This window comes from Sander lucioperca, chromosome 20, assembly GCF_008315115.2.
Source record: "Sander lucioperca isolate FBNREF2018 chromosome 20, SLUC_FBN_1.2, whole genome shotgun sequence".
In the NCBI taxonomy this organism is placed as follows: Eukaryota; Metazoa; Chordata; class Actinopteri; order Perciformes; family Percidae; genus Sander; species Sander lucioperca.
The window spans coordinates 1765797-1793794 of record NC_050192.1 but is presented as its reverse complement, the minus strand read 5'-3'; the positions used below and the strand labels follow the sequence as shown (position 1 = coordinate 1793794).

Below are 27998 nucleotides of genomic sequence, written 5' to 3'. Positions count from 1 at the left end.
ATGCTGCTTGGGTTTTTTCTGAATAATGGTTGCATTGTGGCTCAGCTTACCTGCACAATATCCAGCACCATTCCAGCTGAAACAGTTCCAAATCCAGCCAGCAGGAAAGGCAGCAAGATCTGCAGCGCCATGGCCAGCAGCGACTCCTTGGGCATGTTCTGCATGGTCGACCTCCGCCCTTCCTCCTCCCCTTCTTCTTCTTCTTCTTCTTCTTCCGCCTCCTCGTCCGCCTCCTCCCCGGAGAGCCTCCTCTCGGCCAGCATGGGCTCCGTTTCGGAGTAGCCTCCGTCCCCACAGTCGGATAAAGTCACCGAGGAGCGAGAGGCCCGGTCCAGGAGCCGTCGGCCCTCTGCGTGCGACGTCTCTTGCCTGTAGCCGTTCTGGAGCGAGACGGGCTCGGGTTTGGCTCCGATGTCCACCATGGCGAGCCGCTCCTCCTGCAGCTTGGTGTAACCGGTGGGGACCATGGCCTGGAATAGAGAGGCAATCCGTCCAGAGGAAGGCGGCTTCAGAGAGAGAGCGCTCCGGCCGCCGCCTGCTCCACTCATACGCACCGTCAGGCTAGAGCCTAGGGAATCCCCGATAGCTCCTCCCAGACTCTGGATACTCATGGTGTGCTACAGGGCCGCAGTTTCTCATCTCCTGTCACCCAGCATGAGAGCAGTGTGAAAATGAGACACAGTAATACAGTGGTTTAGACTAGCTCAGGTGCAGCATCCATGTCGGAAATTGGAAATGGAGTCTCATGAGCCTGAGGGAAATACAGAAGGGAAAGATAGCAGAGGAGAGAATAGCTAGGACAGGAAAAACACAGCATGAAGCAACATGAAGGGGAACTTTGGTTTTTTTCAACCTATATTCATATGTTTTTGTGTCTGGTGGTAGGGCTGCACAATATGGTGGTTTTTTTTACCGTCATCGCGATATCAACTGGCACAAGTTGTTGTACCAGTCCAATATGACTGTCAGATGAATTAAACCTTGTGTTGTATTCGATATCGCAATATTTCATAATCAATGTCACAATATCACATTTTGTCAATATCGTGCAACCCTAGTCTGGGCCAAAAATTAGCACTGGAACACAGCGCACAGACTACAGCTGCCCTGCAGGGTTACACTGCAGCCCGGTCCGTGGCCGTGGCTACCGGTTACAGCTTTCTTGCTCAATACTGGACGAATTTCAAAGATTGTTGTTAACTAAACTAAATGACCCTTTAAGATGACATTGCACCGTCATGGTGCTGAGACACTTCTTAGAAAGAGGAACAAAACATCCCCAATCCTCAGTAACCAGAGAACCAAGGCTCTGAAAATGGAGCCGCTGTTTTCTATTGATACACAGACCGGCTGTAGGAGCTACATATTGTATGGTGTTTATGGTCTCATTTATACTATTTACTGATTATTATATTGTGCACTTATATTGTAGGTGGTGGGCGTTTTCATCGCGGTTTGAGCAGAAGTGATAACATTATACCTGTTTGCTTCACCTGGGGGTTTTTGAGCTTTGACAGAAAGGGGGGAGGGGAGCCTGGGAGCGACACACTTTCTGTTGACTAATGTTGCGGCTGTAAGCAGCCCAACAAAGTGCCGCCGCACTAACACACTTGTTTCGACTCACAAAGTAACTTTACCTTTACATTTGGTAACTGCAGTGCTAGTTGTATTTTACGTGTGGAGGAATAAATCATTGCAAATACAATCTGGAGGGCGTCACAGTGTGTTTATGCATCTCTCAGTGTTTAGTCCCTCGCGGCAGCACTTTGTTGGACCGCTGACAGCCGCAACATCGGCTCTGAGGGACTCTGTGCAACTTTACATCAACAGGAGTGATGGGAGTTTGAATTAAAAGTGCCCACCACATCATGACGGTAGCTACAGGCTTCTTAAAAGATATAATGGCTTCAAGATAAGTTTTTGGTCTCCTGTCACTGCTCATGATCACAATTCAGTCAGTGGGGGGACAATTTGTTGTTAAGGACACTAAACAATTGTCCACATCTCCCAGTAGTGTTAGGCAAAAATGCATTTCGCTGGATGGTGTTAAGGAAGAGAGTCAGGTACTGTTAATCACAAAGCCTGGAGAAAAGGAACGCAGCATTATAAAGTGAAACGAGAGCAGGAAAGATACTCATCATTGGTACCACAACTGATTCAAAGTGGAGACAGAAATCTTTATGTTTAGAAATTTAGAGTAAACTGCACACATCATAAAAAATTGTTAGTGTAGCTGACGGAGCGCATCGGCGAAAGCTGGAAATATGCCTTTCTGAAAACAAAAATGGCATAGACTTGTCGTGCAAATATGTGATCATCTGCTAAAATCTGATTGCCATCTGTGGGAGCGTGTTGATATACTGCACGTCCACGTCTTACTTGGAAAAGTGTGTGCTAGTAATAAAAGCGTATTGGCCTTTTAAAAAGGTATTTCTACAGGTAAAAAGTACTGGGTGGGCTAAAATCTGTCAGGTATAATACGCCTCGTGAATGAAATCAAGTCATTTTGAGGAAAAAACAACCTTTCAAAACACAAGGTAGGAGCTGCAATCCCTTTTGCATTGTATGGGTTGAATTGCCCCCTTTAGAAAAGGTATTTCAACTGGTAAAAAGTACTGGGTGGGCTATAATCTGTCAGATATAAGCCTCATTCATTAAATCAAGTCATGTGGAGGCAAACATAACCCTTCATTGACATGGTCAATCACCTTTTTGCAAGTGGAAAAAAAAGGATGAATTGGTTACAATCTAGGGCACAAGGCGTCACTTTTTGGCACGATAACTGTCTTTGCTTGGCTTATGTTGACGATGCAGTCCGGAGCCCAAAGCTCATATGTCACCTACCTTTTCATCTGCACTAAATTCCGGCCTTTCATATACCCTACCTGTCTTTATAAGTCTTCGCATTATGGTAACATTTCTACTTTATGGTAGGGCTTTCATTTAACGCCTTCTTACGGAAACAGCTAATATTGTATAATAGTTAGTTGTGGATATTTGTTTATGTTAGCTAACACTTTGCTATGTTAGCTAACGTTAGCTGTACAACGATAGAAATCAAAACAGTAGGAAGCAAGGCTCCCTAACGTTACTTGCTTCTTCGTTAACCGGGAGAATACAGTAGCCGAGGTTAGCTTATAAATCTAAGAACAGCAAACTAACTACTTATTGTCGTCGTCGCCTTATTTTTATTCCTTTCCATAACTTACCTTTCTGGCACGGAGACATTTCATACAGGAAAAGAGATGGGAGTCTTATTTCTTGACAGCCAGCCAGAGTCAAGCAGTAGCCGCGTCAGAGCGAAAAGTGCCACCAAAGCTCGTCTATGTTGGAAAGATGTACCACTCGGTTTGAAAATAGTGGCTGTAATCCGCACAGAGACAGGTGTTTCGTCGACATGTGCTACTTTCTGCACATGCGTGGTCTATCGAAATACGCTCTACCGCTGAAAAAAGTGAAGTAATAATATGCTTCCCATAGTCTTACAGTAGCCTACACTACCCTGGTTTTATTTTTTATTTTTTTAAATATAATGTCTGACATAAATACACATATGCTGAGTTAATTCCCTCGTCTTTAATCATTGATTTATTCACTTTATAATCTCGGCGAGAATGTATAGTAATGATAGCGATGATGTTAGTTGAAACACTACGCTGTAAATAGATCAAATGTACAATTAGTCTATGATTGTATTGAGTCAATTCTGTCTGACGGGTTGCGCGGTAACAAAAGCAAGTGAGAGTGGGATGTCATGCTACACCTACAAGCTATGGTCAATGGAACAAACGGTGCCAGATATTTTGATTGCAGTGCGCAAGCGCAGGGACCTTGTCCTTTTTTTTATCATAAAAATCTTTGGTTCATTACTTTTTCTGATACGGTCCGGCAAAATGAGGAGTTGTAACGATGTTTTAATGGTCTAGTTGTTGATTAGCGTTAATGTTTGTTGTCCGTGCGATTTTACAGCCAACTTCACAGTCTAATTTCGTGAAGTCTTCCGAAACAGGAGAGGGCGCTGTATAAATCATTGCTTAAATGTTTATTTTCTTGCCTTCCACGACGGAAACCACCCGGATGTTGCTTTTACCTACTAGTTAGCTAGCTAACTAATACATCCATGAGTGAGACACATGTCGACACAAAAGTTGCCTCTAAAATGGAATTAAACATCAAGAAAACGAGTTCAAAGGCGTTGCTTTCATGTGGGAACGGACAAGGTTTGAATACGTGTATTAGCAGTTATAATGTTGGAAAAAAAAACGCCGTAAATGTGAATGAGAAAAGCCTGTGTTTAGCCTAGCTAGCTAAGTTACGATACACTAAAAATGTAGCTAGCTAACTACGACTTGGTTTAACGTTAGTTCTGTGAATAAGTATAATGATATTTTCTTCCAGGAACTGTTCAGTGTCCACATGAGTGTCTTTGTGACGACTATAAGGTGTCTTTAACGTACAATAACGTTATTTGTTTACCAGCTCTTGGAATGTTTTTGATATTTCCAAAGATCTGGAATTATAATTATAATAAGACAAGCTAGTTTCCAAGGGATGTTGCATAGATATATACACTGTTGCTAATGTTAGAGATACGCACAGTTCCATAGAATAGAATGCCAGACATTATGGCTTGCAAAATACAATTCACAACAACGTCCTGTATTGTTAATGTTAGCAACAATACATATATTTAGTATTTAGAGTTAGACAAGACTAAAGGCATATGGGTAAAATCATCATCAAGGTATTAATAAGTATCTTTATCAACACAATAGTTTGCTAAATCAATTTTCAAAATGATCAAATTCATGTCCTACAGTTATGTATTGCATGAGACACAATTATTCACGTCAAACAATATGAATAACAGAGGTTTTCATGACAACGTCCCCATAATAATTCATTTGTACAGCAAAAAATGTATAAGAATGCTAAAATCCAAACATCATAAAACATGGTTTAGCTGAAATTGAATTGACATCATTGGATCTCTAATTAGACCGGGGACAGCTGCAGAGTTCACATCATTTTAGTTGTCACTCTTTTAAAGTCTACAGTAGTATGCGTGGCCTTTCTACACCACTCAGTACCGAGCACTGTTGAGAAATAAAAAATTCTACTCGGTTGAACTTTGTGCCATTCAAGTGTCCCTTTTTTTACTGTGACTTTGTGCTGCCTTTCTCACACACTTTGTATCAACTCGTGTGTCTTGATTTTGATTATTTTTCACCGGTACTGTTCTAACTCATTGTGCGCTTGTTTATTGTGCTGCTAGGTAGGCTGTAACCCTATTAACTTCAAACCTCTAATGCTGACTGTTGATTTGTGTCTATCCTACTGTTATTCCTATTACTATTCCCTTATAATGCCCATATTTAATGCTGTTAAACGATTTAAACTTTATCCTTGCACTGCTATAGTTTTTATATTACTATGTCTACATTATTCTCTTATAATGCCCATATTTAATGGTGGTCTCTAGACTTTATCCTTGCACTATTGGACTTATTTGCACTACCACCATGACACACACTCTCATAGAGCACCTTACCATACATACTGAATCACAGGGTCAGTCCCTGCCCTGTCACTGTAAGCGTCTCATGCTTATACATCCCTTAGTACATTGTGGACATGTGGATTTTTTTCTTTTGTGGATTTGTCATTTTATCATCCTGTTTATGATGTGTGCTGTGTGTGATGTCTTTAAGCTACTGGGACCTTACATTTCCCCTTGGGGATCAATAAAGTATCTATCTATCTATCCATCTATCTATCTAGGTCTCAGTGAGAAGCTCCTCCTCAAGCCAAAGGCTGACAGACCCCCGCAGACAGAGAGAGTCCCGAGAAGCAACGGTGAGACCCCACGTCCCTTCCCCTGCATGCTGTTTTGCCATTAGTTATCATCAGTGGTGGAAAAAGTATTCAGATCCTTTATTTAAGTAAAAGTACTAAATACCACACTGTACAAATACTCTGTTACAAGTACCAGTCCTGCATTGAAAATGTTAAGTACAAGTATGTATCATCAGGAAAATAAGAAAACTTTATTGTCTGTTCACACAGAAAATGTTCTTGCGTCATCTGTTCCAACAGTCAATAGATAACATTTAAAAAAACAAAACAAGCATATGGCGCCCGGATAGCTCAGTTGGTAGAGCGGGCGCCCATATATAGAGGTTATTCTTCGACGTAGCAGGCCGCAGGTTTGACTCCGACCTGAGGCCCTTTGCTGCGTGTCATTCCCCCCCTTTCTCTCCCGTTTCATGTCTTCAGCTGTCCTGTCAAAATAAAGGCTGAAAATGCCCCAAAAATAAGCATAAAATACATCTGTATAGTAACCTAACAACGTCTGACACACCTTTCTGTCACACACACACAATCTAAACATAAAATAGTTAAATGTCCTTAAAGTATTTAAAGTACTCAATGCAGAAAAACCCTCACGTTTTAGAAACTGTAAGCGATCTAAACTGTTCTGTCAGTGTTTAATGGTCTAATCATTTCAGCTGGACTAATAGGCCTGTATATTGTTGGGTAGATTAATGTATAATAAAACATCAGATTTTATAAACTACGTGTGTTTTGTGTGCAAAAATCTGAATGTGTAAAGTAACTAGTAACTAAAGCTGTAACAGATGAATGTAGTGGAGTAAAAAGTACAATTTCTCTCTGAAATGTAGCGGAGTAGAAGTAGAAAGTGGCGTGAAAAGACTCAAGTAAAGTACAAGTACCTCAACATCTGGTACTGAAGTACAGTACTTGAGTAAATGTACTTAGTTACATTCCATCACTGGGTTTCCACCTTTAATGTATAGGAAAGCTGAGATATGAAAGGGGGGAGAGAGGGGGGGAGAAGACATGCAGGAAACCGTCACAGGTCGGTCTCACCCCCCCGACCTTCTTCATCGAGGAATAAACCTCTACATATGTGCGCCCGCTCTACCAACTGAGCTAACCCGGCCACCCACTGGCTACTATTTAGTTATCACTATTACATCAATTTGTTTGCAGCAAAACTAAGAACAAAGGGCTTTTTTTAAGCCAGAGGTGTGATGCTCTGTGCTGTGTCTGGTTGTGTGTGTCAGTGTTGGAGCGGCTGCAGAGCTTCCTGCCTCAGATGGCCGCGGCCAACGAGAAGCTGAAGCAGCAGATGGACCAAGCTCCCGCTGGACGCTTCGACATCGAGAGCGTGGAGGGGGCTGAGAGGGTCATAGAGATGGTGAGCAGCCGCCTGCCTCCCTCGGGGGAATCCACCAAACTCCAGACATGAAACGCACACGTCAACTTTTAACAAACACTCTTTTCAGTCGTTTTTAACATTATTTGTCGCGTGGTTTGATTGAATCGTGATATAATAATATAAAAGTGTAGAAAAGCCAGCACATCTCCAGTTCCCAAGTTGAGGAGGAGAAAGTACCGTCATTTCACTTATTTTATCAGGCTCCCATCACAACACATCAACGCTGACGCCTTTCGGCACGAAGCCTTCTTCAGAGCGCCTCAGGGAGCGAGACTCTGTGTTTTGGGTTTAGCGCTGCACCTAGAAGCTCCATTTGTTGTTCTGATTCTATTCTTTCACCATACACGGGCGCCGATTCCATTTGTATTAGGATTTTCATTTATTACGATTCGATAGTATTGTTGCAATTTTCTTTTCCTTCTTTAACAAAAACAGTAGTTGAATATACTCTTCTAGACACAATATATCATGAGACATTCCTAAAAACTCATTGTTTTCTAAGAAGAATGCACATCACATGTCAGTCAGTCAGACATTTATTTACTTTGTAAAGAAGAACATAACATGGATGTTCTGCATTTTCTACTTCCACTCTGTTTTGCTGGAAACAGATAGGATGCAGTCGCCGTCAGCGCTACCGTATCAACAGAAAATATTTAGGTGATTCATTGGTAAATATAGTGTTTTTAGTGTCGTCCCTCCACGCCCTACTTTCTCCTTGCAGGTGTTGCATATTGCAAACTTGTTATCTTCTGCACACACGCTGAAGAATTCCCAAACAGCTGACATGTTGCAGGTTAATTCACCAGGTTCCTACATGTGGGAGAATAGCGGCGACGCGCTTCACACCGCAAGCGGGTACGCGCGACACACGGCGGAAAAGTTGAGAGAAAGGAAAAAGAGACCGTGCTGTCGCATCCGTGTGTGCGTGCGTCCTTGAGAACTGTAACTGGTATAACTTATGTTGTCAGTTAATTGTAGCGTTGACCTGCCGGTCGCCGGTCATGGCCGAGCAAGTGAAAACCGGCCAATTCCTGTCACCGGCCGGTCTATCGGTGCATCTCGAGTAAAAAATATATCAATTCTAGGGGAAACAATTATAAAAAATCGAAAATCTGATTTCTTATTTTCCGTGCCCCTAGTAAACAGGCTAAAACAGGAGTAGGATCCCGTCTCTCGGCCCTGGTTAATCTTTGATATCTTCCTCCTGTCCCTCAGGACGTAGCGCTGGTGGAGCTCAGCGGGTCCGACAGCGACTCAGAAGATGGAGAGGAGACGTCGGAGTCGGAGGAGGAATCTGACTCCGGCGAGGAGAGCGGCATCACAGAGCAGAACCTTAAACTACCGGGAGACAACGGCAAGAGGAAGAAAGCCTACATCCAGGTTCTCCATCCACCAGGAGAGTAGAGAAAGTGGCGCTGCATGTTGAGTTCCTTTTCCGCATGAGGTGATGCGAGTTAAACTGACCAGGGACCAAAAAAACCTCTGCCTGCCTCACGCGTGGAGTGATTTGAACCTACTTCATAGAGACAGAGACAGAGAACAGGAAGACACGGATCTGCCTCATCTCATTCCTATGGGAACAAATATCATTTTGTACATTAAAGGCTCACAGCTCCAAAAGTGCCTTTTGGAGCCAGAACAGATGCTGTGATTACCTCATCCACTCTGGCCCATCAGCTGACCTCTGAGTGGACATCATGTGCAGGGTTTTCCCCCAGAAAAGTTGTTAAGCCCGATGGCAAGTGTCTTTTTTTCCGTCAAGGGTCCGGCTGGGGGCCGGTCCCAGACTGATGACAGCATTAATGTAGAGCCCAATAGTTTCTGTGATAACAGAATCATGGAGGGAATCGTGAAATTATGAGTTTTAAAAAGCTAACGGACAGATTCCATAAGGCTCTACATTAAGTCAGTGCTAAAAGCTAACCGGAGAGTTTAAAATATGACTGTGTTTTAAGTTTCCAACCGAGCCGCCCCACTGTAACTGTAGTTAAGAAAAACACAACCCCCACCCAGTGGCTAAGTCCCAGTGGGGAGCAAGTTATGCACCTGGCTTGCAATACACTGGGGGAAACTCTGATGTGTTTAGGCGTAATACTCGCCTTGTTTATTGGCCTCTGTTCATTGTTTCATCAGTTTAGGCTGCTACGTATTTGTGCTTTCATGAGGCACAGTTGGATCTTATCAAGGAAGATAGATTACCAGATTGTGTTTTTACATGGCAATACAAATAAAGCCTCTGTACACAAGCCCTGCTGCATCCAGATGTGTTGATTCTTCTAACATTTTGGCTATCTGAAATAATCCCTGTCATAATCAAATACCATGTTATTATTATTATTATTATTATATACTATTTAGATACACATGATTGCTTCTCATCAACCTACCCATTCTCATCTGAAATCAATATTTTGCTACTGCTGCCTCAAAGTAAGTGTTTAGTATGTGAAAACGACTTCATTTTTGGGGTTCAACTTGAAAAGTCTAATTCACGATCAAGATAAGTGAACAAGCTGCGGTTTGGATTTAAGGATTTAGTTCCAGGTATAATCCAGGCTTGTGTCAAATCCTCAACAATAACTAAGCTGACATGCACATATTCTAGTTTGTGCCCTTATTCCGAAAAAGACATTCCGACTAATCTGTTTATACGGTTAATGAAAGTGAATATTCCACTAATATTCCCGTTAACATGCAGCTGTGCAAAATATGATTTATTACAACGTTTTCGGCCAGTGGCAGATCAGAAGGTCGGCTTTGCGATGTTGGTATGCAGCTATTTTACAATGTTTAAAAGTAGCTGGGTTTCTCTTGTCGGTTTGTGTACAACAAGCATTGCAACACAGAGAGCTGACTGTAAGCCGTAAACTGTCGCAAACTGCAGTATAGTAGAAACCCTGATTAAGACACATTATTCCCATTGCGCTATATACATGTCCAAAGAAAGCTTCTAAAACCCGAATAATACCTGCAAATTCCACGTCTTTATCGGAAACTGCTAAATTTGGAATATGCTGTTTTAAGATACATACCCGTATCATATTAGGAATATTGTCATATTCTGAATAATAGTGGAATATCAGTGTGCATGTTAACATACTCACTGAAATCAAGTTTAGTCAGTATGAAGAAAAGGGCCGATGGACAAATGCAACTCTTGGTGATGTTAGTCCAAAATCATCCATCGCCTGAGCTGTGCCAGTGGTGCATGATACGCCAGACTCAGGAAAAGAGTGTGAAGACAGAGACCTAAAGGTCCAAACATAACTCCTGGTCTACAGAGCCGTGGTCCTCCCCACCCTGCTGTATGGGTGTGAGTCATGGACCACCTACAGCAGGCACCTGAGAGCCCTGGAACAACAGCATCAAAGACACTTCACGAAGATTGTATAAATCAAATGTATTTCTTAGATATTTCATTTTTGGCTGTTTCACTTCATCAGGTATGCTTTCAAAACCTTCTATAAAACAGACGGCATACTACATGTTGACAAATGACCTCCTCATTATCAATAGCCTGTTTTATTATTAAGTTATGAGGCCATTTTATAGTCTTTAAATCCATCTGTTCTGTATAGTTCACGACTTTCAGTGGTGAAGTGATCATTTGTTATTAACATACAGAACCCTTTTACTTTATTCGCTTATTTGCATAAAGTGCAAGAATATAATAAATAATATAGAGTCCAAGATCTTTTATAAGGTGCTGTGAGATTATTGGTTTTGTTTGTTACATAAGGAGCTGTTTTTTTTGTCCATAGTTCTTCAGAATTCAGCGTGCACCTGCTTACACACAGTGTCGCTGTCTATTACAGTCTGCTGTAAAACCATTGAACAGCTGGTCTTCCACAGTTTAAAACAAACAACACGGATGATCAGCTGCATGAGTTCTGTGTTTCACAGAGAGTCCATCTTCCAGGATACAGTACATCACACATTTGATCTACGGGAGAATAAATATTTGAAAAGAAATACAGAATGCCTGAGAGCCTTACTTCATTATGTTTTTGTTGTCCTTTACATAAATGGTTAGCCTAGCTTAGCATGAAGACTGAAACACAACTCAGTGTATCTAAGAACTCAGCAGATGGATACACTGTTGTTTGTCAAGAACTAGTTCCAACACAAACTGTTTTTCTTTTCTTTTTTTAGATTTACAGCATAAATTGATGCAGAAAAAGGTGCATGGAAATTCAACAGAATGAAGGACATTAAGTGTTAAATGCTCAAAATATTCCACCCCAGACCCCCCACATCAGGTCTCCTCAAATGTGTTCAAATACATCCTATGCCTTTGCAACCCGTTCTCACTCCCAACTCGTAAAATATGGACGCTTGGGCTGTGGCTGTCAGCGTCAGATACGACGCAAAAAGCACCCCTCAGCGTGTGTGTAGAACGTATCAGGCAGAGCAGCAGCTCCGCGGCGCTTGAAGATGACGTAGTATTAAGAGTGACAACGGTAGCGAGTAGTATGAAAGGCCGAAATTCTGTGTAGGGTGGGTCAGACAACACAGGACTATCACCCAGGAGACCGGAGTTCATGTCCTGTGCCTCCTAAACCCAACTGTCCCGTTCTTCTTTACCTAAACCCAACTGTCCCGTTCTTCTTTACCTGAACCCAACTGTCCCGTTCTTCTTTACCTAAACCCAACTGTCCCGTTCTTCTTTACCTAAACCCAACTGTCCCGTTCTTCTTTACCTAAACCCAACTGTCCCGTTCTTCTTTACCTAAACCCAACTGTCCCGTTATTCTTTTCCTAAACCCAACTGTCCCGTTCTTCTTTTCCTAAACCCAACTGTCCCGTTCGTGTCTCGTTCTAATTTTCCTAAACCCAACTGTCCCGTTCCGATTGCGCTATATAGATGTATAGTTACTTGGGTTACTAAACCCAACTGTCCCGTTCTTCTTTTCCTAAACCCAACTGTCCCGTTCTTGTCCCGCGTGTCACGGAAACGTACAAGCCCACCCACAATCATTTCCTTAACCTAACTGCGCCAAAACGGCAATAGTCCCGACCCAGCGCGTTTAGATAAAGCGTGTTTAGATCTGACGCTGAAGGAGACTTTTAGCATCAATAACAAACGCCAAAGGCACCTGACCAAGCGTCCGTATTTTACGTGATGGGAGTCAGAATGTGTTGGCCTTTGGGTTGCCAGGCCAGCTGGGATCAGGTCAAATGTTTGTGCCATGTCACCATGGCCTGGAAGCTGGCGCCCCTAATATTGCAGGCTAGAACCAGCCCTGCACATACAGTACACCAAACATGTAAACATGTAGAAGGCGATATTTCAATTTGCTCTGCCTGCATGCAGTCTATTGTTCACCGCGCGGTTTTAAACTGTTAAACCGAATTAGTAGACTGGGTAAACCCCGCCCACTCTGCCGGCGATTTGATTTCGCCCTGCAGCTCGGACTGGAAACCATGGATGTATTAAGAGAACCTGTACGTTTATCTCTCCTGCTTCCATTCACAGTTTTGCGGGAACCAATCACAAACTGGCTTATCCACCTTGCGCGCTATTGGCTTTTTTAACATGATGACGATAGAGAAGCGACCAAGCAGCTTCTTGTTTACATTCACCATGGCGGCCACCGAAGCGCAGCATCCCGTCGATGCCGCTGTCGCTGCTACGTCACCCGGATCGTTGGTCTGATTGGTTGAAGGACTATCCAGTTGCGTACAGAGTCATTTGAACTATGCCTCTTGATCACGCCTCTTGTGCAGTAGAAAATCCAGAGCAGACTCCCCAGACTAATGTTCAATCTTAAAAGATTGAGCTTGGTCTGGTGATATATACTAGAAATTTGCGTGGAAACACATTACGTTAAACGGTTTAAGTTTTTACACAAGGTGAAACTTAACAGGTCAAGTTGTATTACCACAGAGCGGTAAGTTGATGTTTACATTAGTAGACATTACTGAAAGTCATTCAAAGTCATTTTTTTCTGGAGTCATGTTGACTAAAATAAGCATGTTAAGCATGCAAAGAAACATAACAAACAAAAAACTACTAAATAAATAATATGTTTACATAAATATTGTTTTTCCTTTATGACGGTATGATTTTAAGAATAATGTATTCAATACATTGGTTTAAAAAAAAAAACAGAAAGGAAAACAATCAACATAAAACATTGAAATATTCCAATGTACTGTCCCACATGGATAGTTTATCTCAGGAGACAGTGTTACTGTATGTACTGTATGTACTGTATGTATATGCCACTGAATACTTCCACGCTGCCCAGACCCCATCAGTCCCCCCCGATGCAGTAGACTAATCAAGTTTACATTAGTAGCCGTCACTGAAAATCATTAGTAAAGTCAAGTTTCTCAAGCCATGTTATATAACAAATATAAACTAGGTTATACTTATCAAAACTACAGGAATAACTGTTCTAAATATGTTTTTTTCCTTATGACAGTCTGATTTTAAGAACAATGTACTCAATACTTTAGTTCCAGTAAAACAGAAAGGATAACAATTCTCAGATTGTATTTTCCATCGTGCTCTGCATGTATGTTTGACCTTGGTCTGCATCACTGTCCAGACCTCATCAGTCCCCCCCCCCCCCAGGTCTCGGTCATGGTGCAACAATAAATGTAGACAAACATGAAGACTAAATCAACCATACTAAACTAAAACCCAGATAACATCAATGCACACCCTAAACATTAACAGAACATTATTAAAACACACTTTAACCAGGACAGAAAACGATCAGATCATATATTTTCTTTCCCATGAGCCTTTGCACCGCTTCAGGCAGAACCGTTCCAAAGACCCCGCCCCTCCCATACAGAAACTTACCATCCTTAGTTATCTCTGCTAAATATGATCTGTGCACTGCATACTTAAGCTGATTATTACAAACAACTAATGTGATATAGAAATGAATATGGTTTTAAACAAAACATGAAAGAATAAGTAGTGACCACTAAAAAGTTGAATTACAACTAAATCTGGGTTTACAGTGTACAGCCACAGCCCTACTCTGTAAATAGCGAATTATTTTACAAACAAATGATAGCTTTTTTTTTTTAACTCTGTTTCTTCATTTGCTACGAGTCTTGAAATGTGGACAAGATCTTGTAAAACTTAGGCGCTGGCGTAAACAAGCCATCCCCTCTGCTGGAGCTGTAAATCCATATTACTACCTAATATGCACGTGAATGACGTCATCATCTTGTTTGCCTCTTCATTCTAAACTTCACTCAGTATTTTGATATCAGGAGTATGATTTGTTTTATTGAGAATAGTTCAGGGAAATGGCCAGGGAAATATTATGACATTGCTAATGTTGGTTGGCACTAGCAACCTGCTGGTGGTAACTTGTTGTAAATAATGCAAAGGCTTTTTACTAAAAAAGTAACTAAGTAACGTTTACTTTGAGTACATTTTAACCCTCACAAAGTTTTTCATATCAGAACTATGGGTTTATTTCAACCAAATTGCCCAAAAATAAGCATGGAACCCATACAACGTTCTTCACAGGTTAATGATTACTTTAATTGCATTTTGGGTGTTTTATCCAATTTCATAACATTGAAGAGCATCTTTGAAAATGTTTGCAAATGTGTTGTGCTTGAGAAAAAGCGTTTTATGTGTGAGCTGAAATTGTTGTATGTGCATGCTTTTCAAATATGTGAGGTAAGAGTTGATTATGTGCATGTATTCTTGATATATGGCCTAAACGGCCCCTCATACAAAGAGACCGTCTGGACTAATTACGAGACAATGATTGTGGTTATTATGTACTTGATTGCAGAAGTGTATTGCTCATTGGCTACAGCCTCGTGTATTTGCTTTACGCTCACGGTAGCTGTTTAGATTTCGGTGACAGTTAGGGGATAATAACACTATATGGATATACTGACACTGATCTGTCCTGGCCTCTTAGCTCACTGGTTAAAAACTGAGGGCTCGTCCGGGATTTGAACCCGGGACCTCTCGCACCCTAAGCGAGAATCATACCCCTAGACCAACGAGCCAATACGTTGGAACTTTGTAATTGTACAGAAGTCGGACCTGAAATCAGGCTTTTCAAACTGCTGATGTGGCAGCTTGGGCCTCCATGTTATCTAGTCCAACAGCTCCCTCTGCTGGTCACCATTATATGTTCATCTCACTGTAGATGACATGAAAACTGAACCCTGGGTATCACCTGTGACCATACACTATTAACACTCTGTGCCTGTGACACATCCACCAAACGAGAGAAAACATAAAGCCATTAAACCATGTCGTTCGACACAGAAGCCAAACGGTGCACACCGTTTTGAGATTGAACCTGCCCCAGTTTAGTGTTCACACATGTAAGGAGTGGGTGTGAGACCTGGTGAATAAGTGTAGCATTTTGATTGGCTGTGTTTGGAAAAGGAAAAGCAAGTGACTTCCTGTTAGATGTTTGTGTCTTAGGTAGAGAATTGTGTGTAGTGTTTAAAAAAAAAGTGTTTTATGCAACTGAAAACTGAGTGAAAGGCTGAGAAATAGCTCATGGTTTTGTAGATTTGGTGTGTAGTTTAGCTCTTTGAGCGAGAGGTTTGAAATTGCGTGTGACATGTAAAGATGTTGTGTGTCAGCCGTTGTAAACAACTGTAATGAGAAAGAAGAAGAATAGAACATGCACCGTTTCTTAAACAGTTGACTCCTGTTGAGTTGAAGACTTTGATCAGCAGAGGGAGCCAGAGCTTCAGCAGAAAAGTCCTGCTGCAGGTTCCTCTCAGAACACACTACATTTAGGGGCACACACTGCATGTTAGGGTACAAACCATGAAACCTCCCCAGCTGATTGATAACATTAAAAAAATAGTTTTCTGTCATTTTATGTTTAAATACGTGTGTGAGGCATTATCTAATGCTAACTTTTGGTGAATTCAGAAGACATCTACAGACACAAACAAAGTGTAGTAAAATGAAAGCTAAATGTGGATTTGGGTTGTTTTCTTTCCTTCAGTCTGAAAGATCTCATCGTATGTGCTTATAGTGAGTATATTTCCTTTTCTGCAACCAGGACTTACACTGTATGAAGTAAAGTGACAACAAGTTCCAGTTTATCAGATGTTTGATATGACTGAAAAACAAAGGAATGTAACATTAATTAAAGAGATGCTTTCATCTAAAAGTCTTCAGCCTCTCTATCTCAGCCTGCTTTTCCAGCTCATACCTCTCTCTTACTTCTTTTTAATTCTCAGTATACTTTTGCACTTTGTCTTGTAAAACATGTTCTCTTCTCTTTGTTAACATTTCACTACTGAAGCAGCCTTCTCTTCATTATGGTTGGTGATTTCTGTCTGTCTGCCTCTTTGCTCCACACTGAAATATCTCCACAACTATTAAATGGGTTGACATGAAATGTTATACAGACATTCAGGTTCCCCTCAGGAACAAGTGTAATAGCTTTGGTGATCTTCTGACTTTACTTCTTGCTCCATCATCAGGTCAACATCAGGTCTAGCTCCATCATCAGTTCAACATCTGAATGTGTCCAGTACTTTGGTTTATGACCAAATATCTGCAGAACTAATTACATTCAAACCAGTCATCAGAAATGAGATGTTACTTTCAGTTTCTGGGGTTTTGGGACATTTGTGGTTATAATTTTCTCTTTGTTGATATTTATTTGAGACAATTTAGTTTTTCTTTTCATTGTACTTTCTGTTGTCTATCTTTTCACATGGAAAGTCATTTCACTTCTTTTCTGATCCTTATATTTGTTTTATGAAGGTAAACACAGCAGAGAACGATTCAGTGACTAAATCACCAACATTATATGAAGTCTGACTCCAAACGGAGATGTCTACCTTAAATAGAAATAGATTTTTTTTCAACAGAAAATGCCTTATATATTATGGATAATTGTATAGAATGTAAACAATGTAATTAATCATTGATTTTAATGTTTGGAAACTTTATAATCAGGACTAGAATTTAAAATAAAGGTTGTTAGATGGGGAAAAATGAAACATGAAAACATGCAGTTATTGATAAATAGTTTCTTTTTTCTTTATTTGGATCAAATCAGCTTCTCCAAAGGGTTTGCTGGTCTTCATGGCTCCACACACACCAAGTCCAAATAATTAAACATCAACAAGAATTTAAAATGAAACAATATCGGCAAAAAAGAAAAGGGCTAAATGAACCAAAAGATCTGAAACTAAATGAAATAATTTTACAAATGAAAGGGGTCGACAACAGAAACAAAAAGCAGATTTTCAAATTAAATACCAACAATAAAAAAAGTGTAAGAAAAATAAAGGTATCTTTGAGACAGCAGGAGGACAGGTGCTGATTAAGATGTTAAATTCAGTGATGTTTCCCTTTAAGAAATAAACAACATCATGAATATAATCATCTTCTTTATCTCTAACTGCTCTGTTCCAGTGTCACACGCACCTTCACTGGTAATATCTTCATTTCGTCAGTACTTAACATGTATGGAAACATCCTCTCAGTGAAAGTGTGTGTGTGTGTAGGTGTATATGTGTGCGTTAGTATCAGGATCAGAGAATGACAGCTTTTCTCTGTTCCAGTCCAGAGTCACTCTGATCCTCTCGAGTGGCTTCTGCAGTACGAGATCATGGTCTGCAGAGTAGTCACCGTCACAGACCCCCATTGCCCATAATCCAGACTTTGTGTCTTCCTCTGGGCAGACTCTGCTAACACATCCACGTCCCAGAAATAACTGTCTCCAACCTCGACATCCCAGCAGTGAGTCCCTGAGGTAAAGCCCTCAGATCCCAGGACACACCAGTGTCTCTGGATTATCAGGAAGCTGCAGTCTCTGTCCTTGTTTCACACTAGTCAGATCTTCAGACAGGTTGAGTCTTAGATGAACAGTGTTTGGGTCCAGAATCACAGGAGTGTAGGAGACCATGTCCTTCATCTTGTTCCAGATGTGGAAGCTCAGGTTGCCCAGGTGTTTGGCCTGGTCTATCAGAGCTCCTGAGAGCAGCTGTGGAGCATCCAGCAGGGGGTGCTGCTGGACTCTTTCCACTGCAGCCTTGTAGTTGTGCAGGAATAAAACATCTTCAGCTCTCAGCTGCTCCTCTGTGGCTCTGACTGTGTCTGAAAGAGCTGCTATCTCTCTGATCAGAGCATCCATCTTCTCCTTCATCCTCTGACCCTTCTGCTCTTCTTCCTCCCTCAGTGCAGCCATACGGGCCTCCTCTTCCTCTTCTAGAAACTGGCGAAGCTTCTTAAACTGCTCCTTAATCTGCCTCTCTGTGCGTCAGGCCTGGGCCTTCATGTGTTCAGCTGTTTGATCACAATTCACTTTAACTTCTTTGAAAAGCTGCAGCTTGTCCTTTACGGGCTCCAGAGTTTCCTGAAGTTTCTTCCTGTGTTGTCGTGCAGCTTTATCGATGGGTCTGAATCTGTGGTTGGAGGGCTTTTCTGAATCTCTGTAGACCAGACATGCTGGCTGTTGATGGTCCAGACAGAAGAGGTTGTGTTTGTCAGAGTTCAGACTGCAGGGAGCCTCTGAAGCTCGCTGATCTGTCTCCAGTAAGAAGGCCTCACACAGGTTCTTTAACACCAGGTTACAAGGTGGTTCAAACAAAGATCTTTTCTTACAAACTGGACACTCCTGTGTTGGTTTCCTCGTCCACCATTTCTGCAGACAGTCTTTACAGAAGCTGTGGCTACATGACAGAACAACAGGATCTCTAAAGACGTCATGGCAGACTGGACACCAGAGATCCTCCTCTGATCTGGAAGCCATTTTGTCTCAGAGTGAAGCTGAAAACACAGCAGACAGAAAGTACCGTCAGTCATGGCTCCCCTCTACTAACTTCACACAGTGAGTTTACATGCACAGCATGAACCAGGGTATGGTCTCACCCAGGCTTAGTAAATAGCCGGGGTCTGCCAGTTCTGCTCATATACATGAGGGTAAAAGTTAACTTTGTTTTTTTTCAACCTGGACCCTATTTTCCTGTTTTTGTGTTTAAGTGAAATAGTGAAAAGATGGAAATAACAATCGTTCACATTGGTCCAGTAATAAAAATGAATGCTGCAGTCAGCAAAACAAGCTACAGTGTAAGTTATTGGGCAATTGGGTATGGTTGAAATGAACACGTAACTTACAGATTTACATGTCAAAATGTGTTGGCTCTATAAAAGTATAAAAGTGTTTTTATAAAAAGTCTTGTGGGTGTAGCGATAGTGATTTCTGAGCTATATCTGGTTAAACAAAAAGGATTTTACTCTTTTAAAAGGGTATCGCTCTGTGGGTATCATTTCCATAATGTTGTCAAACGCTTATAATAACAATCTGAGCCTGTACGTGGCAAAAACAGCACTTTAGTGGACCAAATTAACAATGCACATTTGCCCCATAGGATTACATTTCAGCCCAGTTCACAGCTGCTGGTCAACACGTTCTTGCTCAATACAGTGGACTAATTTCAAAGATTGTTGCTCCCGTTGGTCACTTGACAATAGTACAATAATAACATAGGAGGTAGGGTCCAGAACACAGGCATGTTCACTTATTTGTGCTGAGCTTTGCTGTGATGTATGTGAAGTCCCCACTTGAACTAAAAAGAATGATAAAGATATCATTTGATCCACTCTAAAACAGATGCAATAGAGGCAATATAAGAGTCAGGAAAATGTTAATCAAACCGCCTGTACACACACAGAAGTCCTGAGATGAAGTTTACTTGATATAACAAGTCTGGGTTTGCCATCAGTGTGCAGAGACTTGTATAATGATAATAAAATGCTGTTAAAAAGCTCAGAATACAGCGCTATACCAATCATCACATTCAGTGTACAGAGGCATTTAGACAATAACCATCCAAAATGAATTTTTCTGCAACGTATGCAACTTTTGAACTCTCCAAAATAAATTGTTAGAAGATGATTCAGGAACACTGTTAATATAATTTATTATACAATGATATGACAAGCCATGTAGCAGGAAAGGCCAGAAAATATAGAGGCTTAAGGAGGGATATATTCATATGACACGTCAGTTAGCAAGGTAGATGGCACATGAGCATTGGAATTATGTAAATAGTGAATGTTCTGTATATATTGTTAATGTTCAATAATATTTTCTTTGTGTTATTTTTTCTTTAGTTTTTTGTAAATGCATTTGTATAGAGCTAATTGTATGTGTTGTATCTCAGGAAAAGTATTTACAATTAATTAAATTACTTCCCTTGAAGATCACTTTGACATGTCTAACCTCATTTCTATTTCACTTATCTTGTATTTCAGTTCTTTTAAATAAACAATCAAAGAATGATGAAAGCATGATTCCCATGCTGGTCTCTGCAGTTTTTATCCAACAGGGTCTCTTATCTAGCTTCGTTGGTTAGTGCTCCTTGCTGAATTGTAACAACAATTGGTCTTTGGAGACACCCGAGGCCAAGTCTGAACCACCATTGTTCCACATCAGGCCAAATGTGAGCGTTTGCTCTGGTTCCTGCTCTTTAAAAGAACTTTCTTTTCTCTAAATCCCACACCCGACAGCGTCAGTGTCCTGTTGTTAATGCTGATGGACCATTTATCATCGTTATGAGTCTCCACTCAGACTCGTTTCTACTTCTATAAAGCAACGTTTCTATCTGTATAGAGCAACGTTTCTATCTCTGTAGAGCAACGGCAACGTTTCTATCTCTACAGAGCAACGTTTCTATCTCTATAGAGCAACATTTCTATCTGTATAGAGCAATGTTTCTATCTCTATAGTGCATCAAGGACATTATTTGATAAGCAGCAAACTCTACACAGCCAGATAGCTTATATCTAACAGCTTGAAACAACAACAAAACTGGTTTACCTTCATGTGAGTGGATGGATAGTGTGTTTGCACACTATCACTTGTCACCCCCATCTCCCCATCTGTGGGCTGTGTGTCTTTAAGTTCAACAGATGACACAAAACCTGGGAGGTATCTGTGAGCAAATCCAGCACACACCTTAGGGCCCTGACACACCAACCAGATGGGCCGACCGTCAGCAGAAAAGCCAGTCGGACTGATCAGTCGGGTCCCGAGGTCCAAAAAATGCCTCAGAACACACTGAGGCGACGCCGACTTGAGCGTACGCTCTGCGTGTGCGCGAAACGTCAACGTACGTAAATAAGTCTCCATAGCAGCAGGTGGCGCTGCTCTGTATTGTTTCCATTAACAGTCTGATTATTTACCAGAAAATGAAAACCGGCAGCTGATTGGACGAATGCGTCACGTGGTTCTTTTTTCTCCGGAAATTCACAGCCAGACTGTCATGGCGGCTTGTTCGGAATACGATCTCATATTGTACTAAAATAGTTCACCGAAACGTGTTTCTGAAAACATTTTAAGAGAGAAATAGGCCATGCAGTTGCTGAATCTGTCTTCATTTCAGATTGACAAAGGTCAGTTTAAAAGATTTTCATCACATTTTGAGAGGCTCATCCGCTCCCCATTTCCGGGTGAGTCCCGACTGCCCTGTCCCCGACTGAACATGTCGGGTCGGCCCAAATGAAGGCCGACGGCTCCTCGGACGGCCGATGGCACGGGACACACAGAACAGACTCGAGTCACGGACCTCGCCAGACGGCCCGACGCCCGATTATCGGGCTGGTGTGTCTTCTCTCTTACACCTCAAAGTCAGGGCAGGAAGGGGAAATGATGGAATCATTCAACAGAGTACCAGCCTTCAAGGAAGTTAACACTTGTCAATGGAGAGTAGCCAGACTCTCTGTACAAATGAAATGTACCAGAGTCTGGCAGGACCAGGCTATAATACTATTGGATTGGACTATTTGGAGAAAGTTTGTACAAAGTAAGTAGCCTGATACAGCTCCTCAGACAACTTTTAGGGAATATCAGCAGAGTAAGATGTGATCACACTGCTGGGAGAAGTCGCAGCAACAGGGTGAGATGACATGCGGCTGAATAAACTTGTGACTTCATGCAACACACCAGTCAGTCAGGTCCACAGCTGTGGTTTACTCTCCACTCCCAGAAAGCAGACGCCCCTGGTGGAAATAGGGGTTAGCCTACTGACTGTTTACTTATGTGGAAAGAGCTGAAGGCTGACATTAGCTTCAATAGCTCAGCTTAAAAACTATATTCAATTACATTTTCAATTCAATTTAATTTATAGTGTTAAATTAAGTTATCTCAGGAAACTTAACAGATAAAGTAGGTCTAGACCACACTCTATAATTCACAGAGACCCAACAATTCCCACAAGAGCAATCATTTGGTGCAGCTGCGGTGAGGAAAGACTTCCTTTAAACAGGCAGAAACCTTGTGTAGTGTAGGCTGGTGAATAGAAGAACGCCTGAATGTTCAACAAGTGCAGTTTACTTCAACAGTAAGCATTTACATTATTACAACACTTCTTAATAGCAAGCATGGTAGCAAAGCACTGTACATTCAGTAGTCACCATCTTTTCTCTCTCTCTCTCTTTGTACTCAGGGTCTCGACTAATACCTGCTTTACAACAGTGGCCGCCTAGTGGTAGAATGCAGCAGACGTATAGAGATAGAGTACAACATCTCCCTTTTTCTGTTAAAGATGACACTATCATAAAGTAAGAGTCAGCAGTGAAGAGCAGATCGAAGGCAAGACTGTAGTTGTCCTGTACTGTAGAACTAAACAAAAATATAGGCTACCCATATTTTCTAGATAGCACTGGTACAGAATGTTGTGAAGCTTTACATAAGGCACATTAAACATTTTATGTGCACCTAAGTGTAAAACATAAGAATGATGTAGGGACCTACAAAGATAGAGCTAAATAAATACAAAAGTGTAAAAAGTTGGTATGGGTTGGTATGAGTCAATGATCACACTGAAGGTAAACGACTGCATTTAATCCAAATATTCGACCACAGAGAGCCGATATAGACCAGGGATAAAAGTGAACTGGGCCACCGATCATTCTGATTGGATAGGACAACACAGTACGGTGGCTCATAACAAACAAACTGCATAATCATTTAACCGAATGATCTACAAAAAGTGTTTGTCATACAGCTAAATATATGAATGAACGGTGGTTAATTTCATATCTGGGCAAATTCAATGAAAACTACATTTCCCATAATCCTTTGTTTTGAATTAACATAGGGTACCCTACAGTATCTAAAAAGACCCTGATGTGTGATGAATGCTGTGAGGTCTCAGCTATCTTCATAGAGGGGCAGCTGGTAATATGCATTAGCCAGATCAGTTGAAGAGAACACCTTCTCACCTTGTAGGTTTGCAAACAGTTGATCCACATAGAGCAGGGGGTAGCAGTCTGAACCTACGGCTTTGTTAGGTTCACGGTGGGCGGTGCACTTTCTTATTCCACCAGTTCTCTGTCCTGTGACTATTATAGGTGAAACACAGGGGTGATTCATCAATCTTTTCAATGACGCCAGCTTTCAGCAAGCGATCCAGTTCCGCTGAGACAGAAGCCCTTACAGCAAAAGGCAGTGTTCGTAGTTTTTTGACAGTATGGTCGATTTTCACCTAATGCACAAAGCTGTGTGCACATCCGATGTAAGGAGCAGCAGGGATGCAGACTGCAGGTGTAGAGTCTGTAGTCAACACAGGACCAGGAGGAGCAGTGGACGGAGGTCAGACAGTATAGCCTTGAATCCAGATGTTTAAGGCAGCCATGACATCTCTTCCTAGGAGAAGGGTGCCTTTCTTTACCACAAAGAACGAGGATGAGGAGGTCATAACTCCTGTACTCATCACAGTGAGTAGAGGAATTATGACCTCCTCATCCACGTTCTTGTATGAACCAAGCACAGGAGTTATTTTCCTTGTGTAGGTCACCAGCCGACTAGTAGGTGGGACTTATCGTAGATGTGGTGTACCAAAATGGACACTGCAGAGCCTGTATCCACAACTAGTCTAAGCTCATTGGCAAGGGAAGCAGATGTACTGACAAGGGTCTCTCAAGTACAGCACAGTCATTGTAGGCAGCTCTATCTCATCTGCATCACTGGTTTTGAGTTAGAGTTTAGATTCTGATTCAGATAAACTGTGCTACATCGTGTCTCCCCCCTCTGCGGCACTGTTGTCGGCCCAGTGCGTCAGCATGCAGACCGTGGCGAAGGACAGTATTAATTAGGTGATCGAGACAAAAACGTCTCCTATATGGTTCCAGGGCTTTGATTATGTTGCTGCCTTGATTGGTTACCCTCACTATTCGGCTGAGGGAGCTAGGGTCGAGGTTGTGTTTTACGTTTCTTCATTCGGATCCATTTGTGATCCATTCCATTCTGATTAAACAACAACGCAGTTTACTTGCTTCGTCCTTGTTGCATTACCGGTATTTATTAAGATAATTCTAAACAAATTTCTGCAATTCAAACAACTCAGAATTGTAGTTGAGAACGTCAGTTATAATCGGGCTTGGGCTCAAAATTACATTTTTTGGGCCCAATCTAAGCTCTATTTTGAGTGAGCAGCAAACTCATGCTAAATGTTCAACTTTATTATTAAGATTTATAAGTTGCCATGGCTGCAGGGAACTGACAGAAATTAGCTAGTTTGTCAGAACCACATCTGAAACAACTCCGAGGGGAAGTAGCAGTAGCATTGGCAGGCTTCTTTGGGCGAGTTTGGCGTTTGTATTTCTTATAAATTTGGCTGTACAGCTTGCACTGCAACACTGTCAGCAGCTGCAATTGTTTTAGCTTGCTGAACAGCAGATTCCACTTGAGTTGCAATTGTAACTGCTGTAATTTGTAAACTTCAATACTCTTCAGTGAGTGACGAAGGAATGTTACAGAATTACAAAATAATGTTTTAAGTTTCCGTTTTACTCCTCTTCCTCTGCACGTACTGTACTCTCTCTCTTTGAGTGGAGTGAAAGACTTTTAAACATCAGTGTAATGAACTAGGGTGTAGGTGCATGATGGCATGTGGCTCTTTAAAAAGAGAACATCTATTGTTTGACTCTTGTATGACTGGTTGGCCCTACCTGCAGGAATGTTGTTGCTGGCCAACACTGCATTTAAATACTTTCTCTTTTGGGCACGCTCTCTAAAATTCCAATAGGCTTTACTAGCAGGGAGATTGAGTATGAAATGAAGAAAATCTAGTTGAACTGGGAGTATCAGCTGATCCTGAGCAAAGCAACATCCTCATGCTTATTATTTATAATAATCTTTTGGGCCTTTAAGGACAATAACATTTCAGCAGTGTTGAGGAGCTGCTTTGAAACTGTAATTTCTAAACTTCATACTCTTTACTGAGGAATGAATGTTACAGAATACAAAATAAAGTTAAGTTTTCGTTTTACTCATCTTCCTCTGTCCGTACTGTACTTTCTCTCTCTTTGATGAGTCGAGTGAATTACTTATAAACATCAGTGTAATTAACCCTTGTGTTGTCTTCCCGTCGACTATGAACTTGGTGTCCATCCATGTGAAAATGGATAAATGAACTTTTTATTTTCCTTTTTCTGATGTTTTGTCGCTTTTTTGATGCTTTTGGTGCTTTTTTGAACGCTTTTTTTAATTCATGGTCAATAAACCTAATTCAAATGACATTATACTTAATTATTAATAGTTAAGATCAGAGGATGTTGAGTGAATCACAGACTGGTTTATGTCAAAGATCAGCTAGTATGGATACTGTTTTTAAACCATTTCAGTTTTTTTTTTTTTCAAATGCTATGAAATTGAATAAAACACCCGAAATGCAATGGAAAAAAATATTTAATTTTACCTGCAAAGAATGTTACATGAGTTCCATAATACGTACATGCATCCAAGTTATTTTGGGGCAATGTGGTTGTAAGAAACCAATATTTGTGATATAAAAGACTTTGGGTAACACTTTATTTGAGGGGTGTGCATAAGACTGGCATCGTCATTATTATGACACGACACCTGTCATGACCATGAAGGAGTCATTTTGAGTGTTCATGACTGTTGTCATTAAGTGTCATTCGGTAAATTATGACAGTTGTAATGCAAAGTTAGCACTGGAACTATTTTGGTACGAATATTGACTTGCCATGTAGCGGATAGCCCTCTGAGATTTACTCGCCAAACGTAAAATGTACCCGCATTTGGTGAGTGGGGAGTGTTCATTTCGGACCCTTCTAGGGCTCATTGGGCCTTACCCAAAAACATTTCCTGTTCTTATCCTAAATCTCACTTTCTTCTTTGACATTTGCTCCTACAAGTCTGATTCACTTAACCTTCTTAACTGCACAAACTTTTCGTCAATTTCATCTTGATGAATACCATCTGTGCACATTTGTGAGATGTCATCATCATCATCATTAGCATAATCAACGTATTTATATTGCTAAATATGGCTACCTGTTCTGCTGTGTATGTGAGTTTCATTCACAAACATGTTACCCGACCCAGGACCCAGCAACCAAAGCTGTCTTTTAGCTCAGCTTGAAAACTATATGAACAATACAATTGTTATTCTGCAATTCTAAACAAAAACAACTACCACTACATTCTCTCTCATCTACTCTCCCCCAAAACTGTTTTTTCCAATTGCATTCCCACTGGCCAAGTGGACATAGGAACTATAGGAGGGGTAAGGGAGTGATGTAAGCACAGCAACGGTCTTTATAGTGTTAAAATCAGAAAACAAATACACCAAAAAAAGTATGAACTCAATACTAAATCTAATGTACATAGCATATTTGTCATAATTTAAACAAGTCTCCTGAAGAGAAACGGGTATCTCTCTCTCCCCCCACCTCTGCCTGCTGCGCTGTGGACGTGTGTGTGTGTGTGTGTGTGACTGTGTGTGTGTGTGTGTGTGTGTGTGTGTGTGTGTGTGTATGTGGTATGTGACTGTGTGTGTGTGTGTGTGTGTGTGTGTGTGTGTGTGTGTGTGTGTGTGTGTGTGTGTGTGTGTGTGTGCTTGTGGAGTTTAACTCCGAAAAGACAGTTAACCACAGGTTCCCAGTAATCTTATGATGGACATGTGTTGTGATATTTAAACAAACGATCCGTCAACGGTGAAATAAAAGCCTCTTATTTACGAGAGCGGTCTGAGAGACCTCCAGCTGACAGCGGGGTCTCTGAGCATGACTGGCCCAGCGACGAGCTAGAGGCCGGGGCAGGGGCCTGCTGGCTGTCGCCTCACTTCATGGAGCTTCTCAACTCCGAAATCTTTGAAGCAAATTGTCAATTCGGCATCAATTTTCGCAAGACTGCCTATATTCGAAATCTAAACAGTTCATTTCTCGCCTAAAATGTTGTCAGAAGTGAAATTAGTGATGAATAAGATGGCGAAAATTGTTAAAATTGTCCCATTGTTGGTCTGTATGTAGCCTACCGGAAACCCGACCTAGGTTCATATGCTGAAAAAGAGAAAAGAGAAAAGAGCCTGGCCTGAAGTAGGAGCTGAAAGAGTTACAGGAACTGTGGCCAGAGGGACTTAAAAATCCCCAAATTGGTCCAGTCGGAACACGAGAAAAAAAGGGTTCTAGGAATTTTAAGTTCTAGGAACTGCAAAAATCCCTCAGTTCGGAAAGCGGCTAAAGTGAGAGAATATAACTACTGAACTGTAGACTATAAATTGTCATGCAGAAACGTTGTTGGACCTCTCAGTAAATTAGAAAACAGTGGTGATAATGATATGGTGGCCAGAATATTAATTTAGCATTTCATTCAGCAACTGTATTTAAGTTTGAGGTATGTTAGTTGGTCTTTTGAAACGTTTTTTTGTTTGTGTAATCAATTACAAAAAAATTTCCCTATGAGGGCAGGAACCAATCTGGTAGGTGTGGTGAAGATATAAAAGCCAGGCAGGTTTGGTTATCTTT

General features: G+C 41.3%; 3 protein-coding genes, 1 long non-coding RNA gene and 1 other non-coding gene across 7 annotated transcripts in view; 2 read left to right on the top strand and 3 right to left on the bottom strand.

Annotated features, from left to right (window-relative positions):
• The window catches only part of slc41a2b (solute carrier family 41 member 2b), a 48416-nt gene extending 45052 nt beyond the window's left edge, over positions 1–3364 (bottom strand). The window contains exons 1-2 of one of the 3 annotated variants that reach the window (XM_031288150.2): positions 3210–3364; positions 51–751 (exon numbers count right to left, since the gene is read on the bottom strand). In XM_031288150.2, the coding sequence (XP_031144010.1) occupies positions 51–611 (561 nt within the window). In that variant the 5' untranslated portion in view covers positions 612–751; positions 3210–3364. The remainder of the gene's footprint in view (positions 1–50; positions 752–3209) is intronic. The other 2 variants (XM_035995969.1, XM_031288148.2) reach the window with 2 other exon arrangements.
• Positions 3365–3823: 459 nt separating this feature from the next.
• Positions 3824–9492, top strand: c20h12orf45 (chromosome 20 C12orf45 homolog). The gene is made up of 4 exons (XM_031288151.2): positions 3824–4220; positions 5782–5856; positions 7089–7222; positions 8462–9492. Exons 1-4 carry the CDS (start codon positions 4121–4123, stop codon positions 8648–8650), a joined length of 498 nt encoding a protein of 165 aa, XP_031144011.1. The 5' UTR covers positions 3824–4120; the 3' UTR covers positions 8651–9492.
• A 5677-nt stretch (positions 9493–15169) lies between these two features.
• Positions 15170–15241, bottom strand: trnap-agg. The gene has a single exon. It is a non-coding gene; the product is annotated as a tRNA-Pro (tRNA).
• A 3216-nt stretch (positions 15242–18457) lies between these two features.
• LOC118493967 (tripartite motif-containing protein 35-like) lies at positions 18458–19960 on the bottom strand. Its single transcript, XM_035995972.1, has 2 exons — positions 19957–19960; positions 18458–18977 (listed from the first exon to the last, which is right to left on the bottom strand). The coding sequence occupies exon 2, from the start codon at positions 18970–18972 to the stop codon at positions 18481–18483; it is 492 nt and encodes a 163-aa protein (XP_035851865.1). The 5' UTR covers positions 18973–18977; positions 19957–19960; the 3' UTR covers positions 18458–18480.
• Positions 19961–21897: 1937 nt separating this feature from the next.
• LOC118493969 lies at positions 21898–23630 on the top strand. The gene is made up of 3 exons (XR_004896024.1): positions 21898–22106; positions 22710–22711; positions 23620–23630. It is a non-coding gene; the product is annotated as an uncharacterized LOC118493969 (long non-coding RNA).
• Positions 23631–27998: the final 4368 nt, after the last annotated feature.

Coding starts and splice junctions, on each gene's coding strand:
- c20h12orf45 (XM_031288151.2), top strand. CDS start 4,121: ATGAGTGAGACACATGTCGACACAAAAGTTGCCTCTAAAATGGAATTA. Junction 4,221..5,781: donor TTCATGTGGGAACGGACAAG/GTTTGAATACGT, acceptor CTATCTATCTAG/GTCTCAGTGAGAAGCTCCTC. Junction 5,857..7,088: donor GAGAGTCCCGAGAAGCAACG/GTGAGACCCCAC, acceptor TGTGTGTGTCAG/TGTTGGAGCGGCTGCAGAGC.
- LOC118493967 (XM_035995972.1), bottom strand. CDS start 18,972: ATGGCTTCCAGATCAGAGGAGGATCTCTGGTGTCCAGTCTGCCATGAC.